General features: G+C 20.3%; 3 protein-coding genes across 5 annotated transcripts; 2 read left to right on the forward strand and 1 right to left on the reverse strand.

The window, feature by feature from the left end:
* LOC122715594 (xylosyltransferase oxt) lies at nt 1–3,642 on the forward strand. Of its 2 annotated transcripts, none has more exons than XM_043937889.1 (7): nt 1–392; nt 473–942; nt 1,109–1,251; nt 1,359–1,525; nt 1,600–1,981; nt 2,057–3,006; nt 3,084–3,642. In XM_043937889.1, exons 1-7 carry the CDS (start codon nt 222–224, stop codon nt 3,531–3,533), a joined length of 2,733 nt encoding a protein of 910 aa, XP_043793824.1. In that variant the 5' UTR covers nt 1–221; the 3' UTR covers nt 3,534–3,642. The 2 variants fall into 2 exon arrangements, with proteins under 2 accessions (XP_043793824.1, XP_043793825.1); XM_043937890.1 differs by lacking the exon at nt 1–392 and having other exon boundaries at nt 642–688; nt 783–942.
* A 1,567-nt stretch (nt 3,643–5,209) lies between these two features.
* LOC122715595 (LETM1 domain-containing protein 1) lies at nt 5,210–6,635 on the forward strand. Its single transcript, XM_043937892.1, has 3 exons — nt 5,210–5,958; nt 6,119–6,268; nt 6,389–6,635. Exons 1-3 carry the CDS (start codon nt 5,254–5,256, stop codon nt 6,566–6,568), a joined length of 1,035 nt encoding a protein of 344 aa, XP_043793827.1. The 5' UTR covers nt 5,210–5,253; the 3' UTR covers nt 6,569–6,635.
* Nucleotides 6,636–6,945: 310 nt separating this feature from the next.
* LOC122715530 (zinc finger CCCH domain-containing protein 3) lies at nt 6,946–11,485 on the reverse strand. Of its 2 annotated transcripts, none has more exons than XM_043937798.1 (7): nt 11,328–11,485; nt 9,819–10,659; nt 9,643–9,731; nt 9,151–9,289; nt 8,798–8,956; nt 8,499–8,694; nt 6,946–7,633 (listed from the first exon to the last, which is right to left on the reverse strand). In XM_043937798.1, exons 1-7 carry the CDS (start codon nt 11,377–11,379, stop codon nt 7,187–7,189), a joined length of 1,923 nt encoding a protein of 640 aa, XP_043793733.1. In that variant the 5' UTR covers nt 11,380–11,485; the 3' UTR covers nt 6,946–7,186. The 2 variants fall into 2 exon arrangements, with proteins under 2 accessions (XP_043793733.1, XP_043793732.1); XM_043937797.1 differs by having other exon boundaries at nt 6,946–7,648.
* Between the last annotated feature and the right edge of the window lie 1,231 nt (nt 11,486–12,716).

Consider the following 12,716-nt stretch of genomic DNA (forward strand, 5'->3'; position numbering starts at 1 on the left):
ATTAATGCCTAAATTTATATGTATAAATATATATACATATATATGTATATATATATATATAAAGGACGTAACGCAATGCATGTAATATTATATATAATATCGAGCGTTTGAGTGAAATATGTTCCTCATATTTTATAAAAGATTATCTGTTAAATTGGATTATGACAGATAAAATTAAACAAAATTCGAACGATTTAATTATATAAATTAAAACGATAAAAATGGTTATAGCAAAAAATCATTCAATAAGTCGATCTTCTAGTTGTTTACGAAAGTATCGTATATTGTTTGTATTTGGTATTACTGTGCTATGTGTACAAATTTATTTAGCTCATACATTTTTTGGTTTGGAAATTCGAAATCGAAAATTTGACCGATTATCTTCAGAAGATGTAAGTTTTATTATTTATAATATAACTATTGATTAGTAATTGCATTATTAGTATCATAATATAAATTTTTTTTAATATAGGATTCATCTCAACTTGCAGAAGATGAAGGTTTACCAAAAGGTTTACGTCAATTGAAGCTTCCACCTGATAAAAATAGTAATTCAAATAAGATTTTACAATTTCAGCGAAACCGTACTACTAGAATAAAATTAGATCGTAAATCATTAAATTTTACTCCACCTTGTGAATTTACTGGCAGAGAAGCAGTGAGTGCTGTGACACGTGCACAAAGTCAAGTATGCAAACAACGCATTGTCAATGTGACGTGCCTTAATCAACAGGGATTATTATACCCAGAGAGAATACAGTCTCTATGCCCTCATTCTCCAGGATTTATAGATAAACCAGTCAGTTTAGGATGTTTTAAAGATGATAAGACATTAAGAATACTTTCTGGTTATTACAATGTTTTTAAAGGGAACAATTCTCCAGAACGCTGTGCTTTCTTGTGTCTTCAATCAGGATATATATATGCTGGTACTGAATATTCGTAAGTATTGTAAATATTTCATATTCTTAAATTAAGTATTATTTTCTGTTTTTAATAAAAAATATTATCTTTATTTTGTTGTATTTAGTAAAAAAATTTGAAATATATAACATTGAATATGTAATATTGAAATATATTTAAATATTTAATGAGTATTTAATTTTAGTATCGAATGTTTTTGTGGAATGGACAAACCATCTCAATTAAAACGCTTACCAGATTCTAGTTGTAATATGAAGTGTTCCGGTAATCCAAAACATTCTTGTGGTGGATATCTAACAATTAATATATTTTGGACTGGAATTCAGAGTAAGGAAAAATTAATATAAAGAAAATAATAAAAAATTTATATATAATTATATTTATTATTTAATTTAAATAATACGAATTTATAATATTTTTTTTTAACTTCACAGGATTTAAGGCACAAGAAGCTCGAAATGCAAGTATAGAAAGTGAAAATGAAAAATCTGTTCGAATAGCATATTTGTTAACAGTAAATGGCAGAGCCAGTCGACAAGTGAGACGACTTATCAATATTCTTTACCATCCTTCACATTTATTTTATATTCATGTTGATGCGGTAATTAAAACTTTTTTTTTTTGATAGTATAATAAAAAATATTTTATTATAATTTATATATATTATATATTTAGCGACAAGATTATCTTTATCGAGAAATGTTAGAAGTGGAAAAATCTTGCAAAACAAATAATATTAAAGTGGCAAGGGGAGAAAATTTAAGACATGCAAGTATTTGGGGAGGTGCAAGTCTTTTAACAACTCTCTTGAAATCTGCACAACAAATGCTTGCACATCATCACCATTGGGATTTTCTTGTCAATTTATCAGAATCTGATTTTCCTATTAAAAATAATGCACAATTAATTCAATTTCTTAGTTTGAATAAAGGTATGAATTTTGTAAAATCTCATGGAAGAGAAGTTCAACGTTTCATTACTAAACAAGGTTTGGACAAGACTTTTGTAGAATGTGACACACGTATGTGGAGAATAGGCGATCGTAAATTACCAGATGGTAAATTTTTTTTTTATTTATATTTGATATCAATTGTAATATTTTTAATTTATTATAAAAAATTGTTTTATATAGGTATACAAATAGATGGTGGTAGTGACTGGGTAGCCTTAAGCAGAGAATTTATAGAATATGTTGCTAATTCAAATCCGGATGCATTAGTAACTAATCTCTTAAAAGTGTTTAAGTACACTTTGTTACCTGCCGAATCTTTTTTTCATACAGTTTTACGCAATTCAAGATTCTGTAATACATATATAGATAATAATTTACATGTTACTAATTGGAAAAGAAAATTAGGTTGCAAATGCCAATATAAAGCTGTGGTTGATTGGTGTGGTTGTAGTCCAAATGATTTTAAACTTGAAGATTTTAGCAGAATTCGAAATACAGTAGATCGTAATTTGTTTTTTGCTCGAAAGTTTGAATCTATTATTGACCAAAGAATTATAGACAGAGTAGAAGAATGGTTATATCCTGAGAATTTAAATAAAACTATTAATGCAAAAGGTTATGATGCATATTGGCAAAATTTATATCATACAGCAGATTTAAGTCCTTTAACAGATGATGCGTTATTGACTATTTCAAATTCTTTAGCAAGATTAACTTTTCATAAATTAAATATGAATTACAAAGATGTCCGTCTTTTGGAAACAACTGCCTATTTTAAACAAAACCAGTTTGTTGGAATATTAATTCTTGCTGAAGCTACAATACAACAACAAACTGTTCCACAGGAATATTTAGAAAGAGTAGAATCTTTAGTCTATTTGAGACATAATTTTTCTACTAGTAGAGAATGGTTGGGAAAAATACAAAGTTTATCTGTTAATACCGATTATGATCAAAAAGAAAAAACATTTAGAAATTTAATGGGAAGCATAGGACCATATTCATATCCAATTTTATCATATGAATTCGATACTGGAATTACGACGCCACAAAATATATCAATATTATGGGTGGACCCTTATGGTCGATTAGCATATGTTAATTATATACAGCTTGAAGAAACAGCACTAGTAAATATAAAAATTCTTTAATTGATTGATTTATATTTGATATTTTTTTGAATGATTAATATTTTATTTATTTTCAGACAGGGTATATTAGACCACAACTTAATGAACATCTAGTTGTGGGTACTTGGCATCTATTTTTAGTTGCTGATTCTTTGTTAGCAGCAAAAATGAATTTTTTAGTGACCCCTTTAGGAAATTGGAAAAATAAAAAAATTGATGCAGAGAAAGCTAAAGAAGTAAATAATGCATTTGGTGATAATTATCATATTAGTGCAGAAATCAATAAAAAATGGTCATATTTATTAAATTCTGTACATTTTTATAAACAATCTACATATATAAAAGATAATGAAAACAAGATTAATTCTAACTTGGATCAATGGATAGATAAGTTAGTACAGGAACATTATGAAATTGATAAAATATGTAATGCTAATAATACTAAATTAAAATTACAAAACTGTATTAATACTTACTGGAGTTCATTGAGTCCAGATTCAAAGGCTGATATCAATAACCTATGTTAAAACTATTAATTAGTTTACTAAATATGTGCCATTCTTAATATTTTTAAATATTTTAACTTATTAAATACGTGTAAAGGTTAATAATCTTTTTAGATATTTTTATATCAAATACATGCTATACATATTCATATGGTCTATTTTAAAAGTATTTTATATCCTGAAACTAAACAATTTTTAAAATAACATAAGGTGATTTTTTTATAACTTCCTTTGCATATTAAGATTTCAGTAAATTTTTTATTATAAAATGCTTTTTCTATATATACATAAAATTTTGTTGTTATAATTGTGTCAATATATAAAACTAGAAGATTTTTTTTTTTTCTAAGAAATTTATATACAATGCAAGTTATATAAAGTTTTGAAAATTTAAGTTTGAATTTATGCATAAAAATAGAACATTTATTTAAAATTTTTATTATTAAAAAAAGTAATTAATCTTTTATTATATAGTTATATAATAAATATTTTATAATATAATTTATATTTTATAAATTAATATTTTACACTCTAAATGAAATTTATAATTTTTCTGTATAATGGATTACATTCCTATAAATATTACTACATGTGCCTTCAATTTTGTTAATTATTAAAAAATTAAGATTTCAATAATAATTATGCGTATATATTGCTAAATGTTATTTAAAAAATATTCACTATTTAAAAAAAGAATAAATTAAAATTACTAGTTTGTTTATTGTTATAAATTTTCATTTAAAAATAAATTTATTAATATTTTTTATTTTATGTAATTTATCCTTATAATTGCATATTAATTATTAATTTTTTTTGTAATAAATATAAAATAACACATAAAGATATCTATGTTATTATAATTTATAAATAGCAAAAATAAAAAATCAAATCAAATTAAGAATTGTTTTATTATAATTTGTTTATTATTCTGAAATTAAAATTAAATACTATTAAATTTTTTTTATTAAAACATATTGATATAAAAGTATAAACTTACATTTATGTCAAATTTTAAAATTAATATATCATAGTATATATAAATACTATTTAATATTTTATATACTATAATAATTAATATTTTTTTATATTTTATTTTATTTATTCATTCATTCGAAACTTTTTCTTAAAAATAAAAATTTAAGTTAAATTCAAGCATTGATTTTTATGAATTTATTATATACATCATGTGATAAGCTTATACGATGCAATTGGAAATGTGAAAAGTTGATTAAATAAATATAAGTTTCAAAAAAATAGAATTATAAAATTTTCAATAATATCAGAATAAAAAGAAATAAAAAATATAAAGATACATTAGTAACTCTAAAAATTATTATAAATTTAAATCGAATTTTTTATTTGTGGTTAGATTTAGTTTTTTTTAATAAATTGTGAATTCATATATATTATATCAAATAAATATAATAAATATTGAATACATGAAATTATATAATTACATAATTTAATATTCATAACATATTGTAACAATTTTACAAATAATAATCTTATAAGATTAAAAAATTTTGTTTGATATTTTTACATTATGAAAAAACAACATAGATATTATTGCGATATATAAATTAAAGAATATTGCATAAGTCAATAATTAGTAAATAAAAATATATATTTCTTTTCGTTTTTTAGAAAGAAAGAAAATTTTTAACATTACAGTAATATTAATTTAAAGTGAAATGAAATAAGATGTAATATAATTATAAGTGATATAAATAAAATCATAATAATGTATAGATTAATACATCATCAAAAATTTATTTTTCAAAATCAAAGGATTTTACCTTTTACATATACTTATATGCGATATCAAATACAACAAGAAAAAAAGATAGAAAAACATAGAATATCTAACATCAAAGAATATTGGTTTAATAAATATATAAATTATATTAAAAATTATGATAAAATATTGGAAAAAAGATTTCCAAAGACAATGCATGTATATCGTATATTTAGTATCGGTACCAAAGATTTTATTCAAGATACAAAAAAATTTATCCAAATAAAGACAAAAAATATTGATACTTTAACTGCTGATGAGTTACAATTATCATATACAGTGCATAAAGATATTGTAAAGTTATTTCCTGTTTTATTAATATCTGCTCTTCCTTTTACAAATTACATCATCTTTCCTTTAGCATATTATTTTCCAAGATATCTTTTAACTTCTCATTATTGGACATTACAACAAAAACTTGAATTTATGCTATTGGATCATAAAAAAAGATTAAAACATAACAGACCATTATTTAGATGCATGCAAGCAGAGCTTCATAATATTAAAGATCACAAATTGAAATTAAAATGGAGTGGTATTATTGCATGTCTTGGCAGTGGTACACATCCTAATGTGAAAGATATTATTGCCTGTTCTGAATTATTTGCAAATGAACCATTTTCATTAAATAGTCTTAAAAGGAAACATATAGTATGTTAATATAATTTAAATTAATTATATATGCTATTCAATTACATTATTAAATTAATTTAAAATGAATAAATTTTGAAAAAAATTATTTATTTATATAATAATAAATTTTGTTTATTTCTTTTAAATATATTAAAAATAATTTTAACTTATATTTTAGAAAGAATTACTTAGTATTCATGATATATCTTCTTGGAAACTTTTTAAAAGAAGGAAATTAAAAGAACGGAGTATGTTAATAAAACGAATGGATCAAGCTCTACAAAGAGAAGGTGGAACTACAACAATGTCAAATGATGCAATACGCTGGGTGTGCATAAAATAACAATTTGTTAACTTTCGTTTTTTTTTAAAATTATTTATTTAATGATTTTTTTACATATTATTTTACATTATACTTATTATACATATTCAAATTATAAAATTTTAGGCACTTTCATTTAGGGGTGTAAATCCTGCAAATATGTCTTTAGAGAGTATGAGAAATTGGCTTGAACAATGGTTTATAATATCAAATACAGTTAATGAAAACACACTTTCATTGTTATTACATTGTCCAATATTGTTGGCATACAATCATCCTACTAACTGGATTCTTGTGTATAGTTAAAACTGCTATTAAATTTGTTTTTTATTATAAAAAGATATATAAAAATTGTAACAATACAAAGCTTAAATATTTGAATAGTTTGTATAAATTATTTTAAATAATATTATTTAATTTCAATTTTTATTATTATATTATTTTTTATAACATATATATGTTGTGCATATATACACATAATAATATATATATTATGTGTAGATGTAAAATGTATGTATGTATGTAAAATGTATTTGTCAGAATAATTTCTTCTTTATCTAATAATAATTTATTGATTATTCCTTTTTTTTAATAATTCCATTATTTTAATCAAACAAAGAAAATAAGACTGTATATAAAATAATAATAATTATTTATGTATAGATAAAATACTCTTATTTTGTCAAATATATATTTTTCATTTGTGTACACATTACAAAATATAAATCTTATTTTTTGTATATATTTGAACATAACATAATACAAATGTAACTTTTTTAATAGCTATAAGTATAAACTTTATTACTAGCTAAAACGTAAATTTTTTTATCAAATTACACAAATATGATATGTCATTTGAAATAAATAGATTCTAAGGCAGACTTTAAAAAATATCGAAAGAATTTTATAAGTAATCTATTTATATTAATCAATAGGTATATAAGCAGGCAGAACACCAATTGGAGGACGTTTCAGTACTTTTGGATCAGAAACTGTTTCTGATTCATCTTCTATTATTGTTTCTGAATTTGTGTTATCAGATATTTCAACTAATGTATTAGAATGAGATATAAGTTCTATATTTTTCATAAGTTTAATTTTTTTCATAATACTTTCTCTTTTCTTATCAAGAGATTTATTTAATGAATCTGCTTGTTCATAATATCTAAGTCGGTTTTCATTATTAGAGGATGAAGTATCTTTTATAGTAGGTGCTGTTGCCTGATTATTATGTATATTGTACTTTCTTTTTAACTGGTTTTGTTTCTTAGAAGATGATTGTGATTTATGTGGATAAGGACAATGCTTACCTTTACTGCATTTTTTTGTTTTTTCGAACTCAGGACATAAATTTTCATGACGTTGCTTACACTGTAAAAGAAGATACTACCAGGTTTCTTAAAATATTGTCTTTTTTTTAATATATATCATTAATATATTATAAAGTGAAATTAATAAATAAAAATATTCAAAAATAAATATTTAAAAACATTCGCTCATAAAATAAAACATAAATTTTCTAATATTAAATATATGTTATATAGTATCAAATATGTTTTTTCTTTTAACAAAGTATATTTTAGTTTATTATCGAAGAAAAAAATGTTAATTAAAATTTAATTTGTTAATATATTAGACAACTTTTGGAAAATCAATTCTAGAGATCAAAATAAACATAATTGATATATAATTGATATACAAAAATATTGAAGATTTATTTATTAATCATAAGTAATTAATTTAAAAAGATAGAAGCAATAATTTTCCATTATATCACCATTTGTTTTATACAATGCAAATTTAAATTGTTTATAAATTAATAAATAAACTCCAACTAATATTTTTTATATTTGATCCTTAAAATCAACCTTTCAAAGAAATTCCCACAAATATATTAATATTCTCTCTCTCTCTCTCTCTCTCTATATATATATATATTTTTTATATAATGTTACTTTTAATATTCTATTTTTTATATTATAATATTATATTATAATATCTTAAATATATATTAATGTTTAATTTTTAAATTAATCAACATAATTATTTAATATTATTCACTATAATGTGTTCTTATTAAAAGAAATTTGAAGAAATAAACATAAATAACAAAAATGAATTGTAATAGAATATTAAAAGAATATTAAATATAAATATTTAAATTCATACATTAATTCTTATTTAAATAATAGTAGAAAATTTTTTTAAATAAAAAAATAAAAAATATTGCACTTACCTCGCTACCTTTGACACAATATCCTTGTAAGAAATCTATACAAATTGGAGTACTGGAAGAAACTTTGATGTGACGATAAGGACAAGCATCCCGCGTACAGCAACCTTCCAAGAAATACTTGCAAGTTGGCATCTTTTCTGGACCTATATCATGAGATAGTGGACATTTATCCAATAAACAATTTCCTTGAAGAAATCTGAAATAAATTTTCTTAATTAAACAAATATTTTTTTATGTATATATATATATATATATACACACATATATATATATATATATATAAAAAAATAAAATTTTACTTTTTACAAAGAAAAATTTGTTTTTTATCATGACGTTTTACACAAATTCCTTTTTCATGATTTGAACAGTATCCAAATTTTTGAAATATTAAACATGGTTGATTATTTTTTTGCATTTTGTTGCGTAATATTTGTATACTTTTTTGTTTGACTTTATTACTGCAAATAAAAGAATATTATTAATATTGATATATAAATTTATAAGATTTTTAATAATATTACATTATGCAATAATATAGTAATAAAAATTCAATATAATGTAAAAGATAATATTTTAAATAATTAACAAAATAAAAATAAAAATTAAAATATAATATAAGAATGATAAAAATATATAATTAATAATTACATACCTTATAGTATTCCTATAATTTATTTTTTGTGATGAATTAGATAACTTAACTCCATTCGTTGTATTTATTGTTTTTGTACTTGAATTTCCTGATGTTTCTTTTATAGATCTTACTTTACATAATTTTTTTCCATTAGTGGCTGTAATAAATTTTGAAATTTATTGATTGTTTTTCTGAAATTAGAATTAATACACACTAGAACTATCAGTCTATAGTATATATAGTTTATAGTATTTAAATATTTATTTTATATATAAATGATAATAATTAAATAAAAATAAAATCACATAAAAAAATAAGATATGTTTATATATATATTTATATATATATTTTTTATTTTTTATATATAATTATATTTCTATTTCAATAAAACAATATTAATTTTGTTAAAAACATTTTCATATTTTCAATAATTAAAACAAAAAATATGAAATGAAAAATATTATAAAAATATTATTATTCGTATTTGATATGTTTTATATTATAACTTACTTTTTACTCCATAACTGTTACGTACTAAGTGATTTTTAGAAGATTTATAAACAATTCCTCCAATTGTGATTAGTTCCATTTTATTATTGCTATAGAATATTTAAATTAATTTTTAATATATAATCATAAATTAAAACTATTTAAAATTTCAAAAATATGCTATTACAAATACATACACAATTTTTTTTGGACTAAGAGTTGTTTGTTCTCTAGTACTTGTTCTTTTTGGTACAGTTCGATCTATTCTGTATTTGTTTATTTTAGGTTTCATAACTGGTAATTTTATGAAATTAGTATCTTTTTTAATTGACTGTTGTAAAGTATTTATTATTTTTGTTTTCACAATTTTTTGAGACATAGGTTTAATATTTTTTATTATTGAATTTGAAGATTTTTTAATCTTACAAAGTTCAATTTGTGGAGTACTAAAAGATTTTCTTGACCCTCGCCTTATACGAACAAGTTTTCTTTGAGATAAAACTACAATATTAGAATTATTTATTTTTTTTTGATTATGATTAACCTTTGGAGAATTTGTACTTTTAACAAGTTTTAATCTTGAACAAACAGGATGAGTAATATTTTGTATCATTATTTGTTTATGTTCTGTTGGTTTAGATTGTACAGAGGAAGACAATTTTTTCATTAATTTTGGATTAACATGAACTGACTTTTGTATGGAATTTGTATTTGTTATATTTACAATATTATTTTGCACATTTTCATTAGAATTAATAACATTCTTCATCATTTTTGGATTAACATGTACCAAGGATTTTATATGTAATTTTGGATTAATATAAATTGAAGAACTTTGAGGTTTAAAATTTGGATTAATATATACATTAGTACTTGTTAATGCATTGCATGAATTATTAGATGTTTTAGGTAATTGTTGAGACTTATGAAATAAATTTATATATTTCTCAGATTTTGTAAAACGTAAATTCTGATTTGTAATAGGTTCTTCCACATATAATTTATCTGATGATTTTTTCTTATGATTTTCTATTAAACCTAAAATAAATATAAAAATAATTGAGATTATTAAATTGTATAATCATGTATATTAAATTTGTATAATATAATATAATATATATAATTCTAGATAATATAATATATATAATTCTAGATTCTATATAATATAATTCTAGATTATAAATTAATATTTACAAATATGTACATGTGTATACTATAATCCAAATTGGCAAGATATTATTTTATAAGGTATTCTCTATATAAAATTTTTAATTTTTCTATCATAATCTTTTTACTTTATAATTAAAAATAAAATGATCAGAATTAAATATAATTATTTAACGAATGCAACTAAAATAAAAAGCATTAATAATAGGAAAATATATTATAAATATAAAAAATATTATAAAAATGAAAAATAAATGGAGTAAAAATATTAATTGACATAAAAAATAAAAAATTATAAATATACATTGTAATTATAAAAGTAACCTTAAAATATTATTTTTTTATTATTTTCATTCTTTAATATTTTATTCTAATATTTATTTATACAAAAACATAATTATTGAAATAATATTTAGAATAAGAACAGAGTATGATTTTATTTTTTTTTTTTAATTTATATGTATATCTAATTATAATATTTTAAATATATTAAAATACATGTTTAACACTAGAATAATTGCACATAATTATAAACTTACGCGTTAAATAGTGTATTTCCTTGATTAAACTTTCATCCATATTTAATAGCATAAAATGTTTTTTGGTTACCTGTTTTTTAATAAATGAAGGAAGAGGAATCAAAAAAAATAACTTCGCACAATAAAGAAAATTATTCCATAAATCACTGTATTTTATAAATCACAATACGTTGACATTCATTTTGTTATAGCACAGAAATAAACTATTTAAAAACAGATGTCGCTTTATGAAAAATTACTTAAAAAACACTAGCACTACACGTGAACAATACATGAACTATTTTCTATTAAAATTAAACAGCGGGATATTTTAATTTATAGTTTTAGTTTTTTCTCAAATAATATAACAATAATATTTATAATATATATTATAAATTTAAATATGAATTATATATATTAGGTTAGAATTTTAAAGATTTAATAAAGAATATTTATAGAAAGATATTAAAATTGTAAAAAGATACAAATATGTAACAATTAAATATATAAAAAATATAAAAAATGTTATATATCTAGAAATTTTTAATTAAAAATTCTCAATTTTTGCTTTTTTTTATCATTTTTAATTTGTAAAAATAATTTTAAATTTTAATTTGTGTAATATATATATAATGTACAATTTAAATTATTCACTATTAGTATTTTAATTTTCTTTTTATGTAATATATTGATCATAAAATAAAATAGAAAATAAAGATTTATATTGCACATATTACTTAATAAACTTTGTTAATCTAATAAAATTATATTAAATTAAAAATATTATTATAAATTATTATTTGTTATATCTATTTATATTATAAAAATTATAATTATAATTATATTTATATTTATAATTTTATTCAATTATTAATATTATATAGATAATAATGACTAAAGAAAGAAAAAATTGAGTTACTATTAATGATTTAATATATTAAAATAAAACAACGAAAATAAATATTTTATTAATAATTTACAAAAAATGAATATATATGGAAATATATGGAAATAAATATATAATAATGCAATTAAATATGGATCTTATTATTAATTTAAATTAATTACTTTAAATTAAACATTAAATCTTAATTATAATTTTATATAATGTATGATATATTTGTACAATGTACATAACTGTGTACAATATAATTATTATTTGGTAGAATTAAAAAATATAATAAATTCAAATGATTTCAGTTTAAATAATTCGCGCTTTTTCATAATGCTTTCTTCAATTTATACGCAAACGCAAACGATATTGATCTGTATCCATGAATATACTGGGTCATATAAAAGCTCTGTAACTTATCTTTAAACTTATATAGATATATCCACTTGTCATACTCAAAGAGATACTCTTTTTATGAAGAAAGAACTAAAGATTATTTTACGTGTGTAGAGGTTAGT

The sequence above is a fragment of the Apis laboriosa genome, unplaced genomic scaffold, assembly GCF_014066325.1.
Source record: "Apis laboriosa isolate Shangri-la unplaced genomic scaffold, ASM1406632v1 scaffold38_cov145, whole genome shotgun sequence".
In the NCBI taxonomy this organism is placed as follows: Eukaryota; Metazoa; Arthropoda; class Insecta; order Hymenoptera; family Apidae; genus Apis; species Apis laboriosa.

Bases quoted from the DNA above. Each gene is read 5' to 3' on its own strand.
- LOC122715594 (XM_043937889.1), top strand. From the start codon at position 222: ATGGTTATAGCAAAAAATCATTCAATAAGTCGATCTTCTAGTTGTTTA. The intron at 1,526-1,599 runs GTAATTAAAACT...TTATATATTTAG, and splicing joins TTTATATTCATGTTGATGCG to CGACAAGATTATCTTTATCG. The intron at 3,007-3,083 runs GTAAATATAAAA...ATTTATTTTCAG, and splicing joins AGCTTGAAGAAACAGCACTA to ACAGGGTATATTAGACCACA.
- LOC122715595 (XM_043937892.1), top strand. From the start codon at position 5,254: ATGTATAGATTAATACATCATCAAAAATTTATTTTTCAAAATCAAAGG. The intron at 5,959-6,118 runs GTATGTTAATAT...CTTATATTTTAG, and splicing joins GTCTTAAAAGGAAACATATA to AAAGAATTACTTAGTATTCA. The intron at 6,269-6,388 runs GTGTGCATAAAA...ATAAAATTTTAG, and splicing joins CAAATGATGCAATACGCTGG to GCACTTTCATTTAGGGGTGT.
- LOC122715530 (XM_043937797.1), bottom strand. From the start codon at position 11,379: ATGCTATTAAATATGGATGAAAGTTTAATCAAGGAAATACACTATTTA. The intron at 8,957-9,150 runs GTATGTAATTAT...TTTTATTTGCAG, and splicing joins AATTATAGGAATACTATAAG to TAATAAAGTCAAACAAAAAA. The intron at 8,695-8,797 runs GTAAAATTTTAT...AATTTATTTCAG, and splicing joins CAAATTTTTCTTTGTAAAAA to ATTTCTTCAAGGAAATTGTT.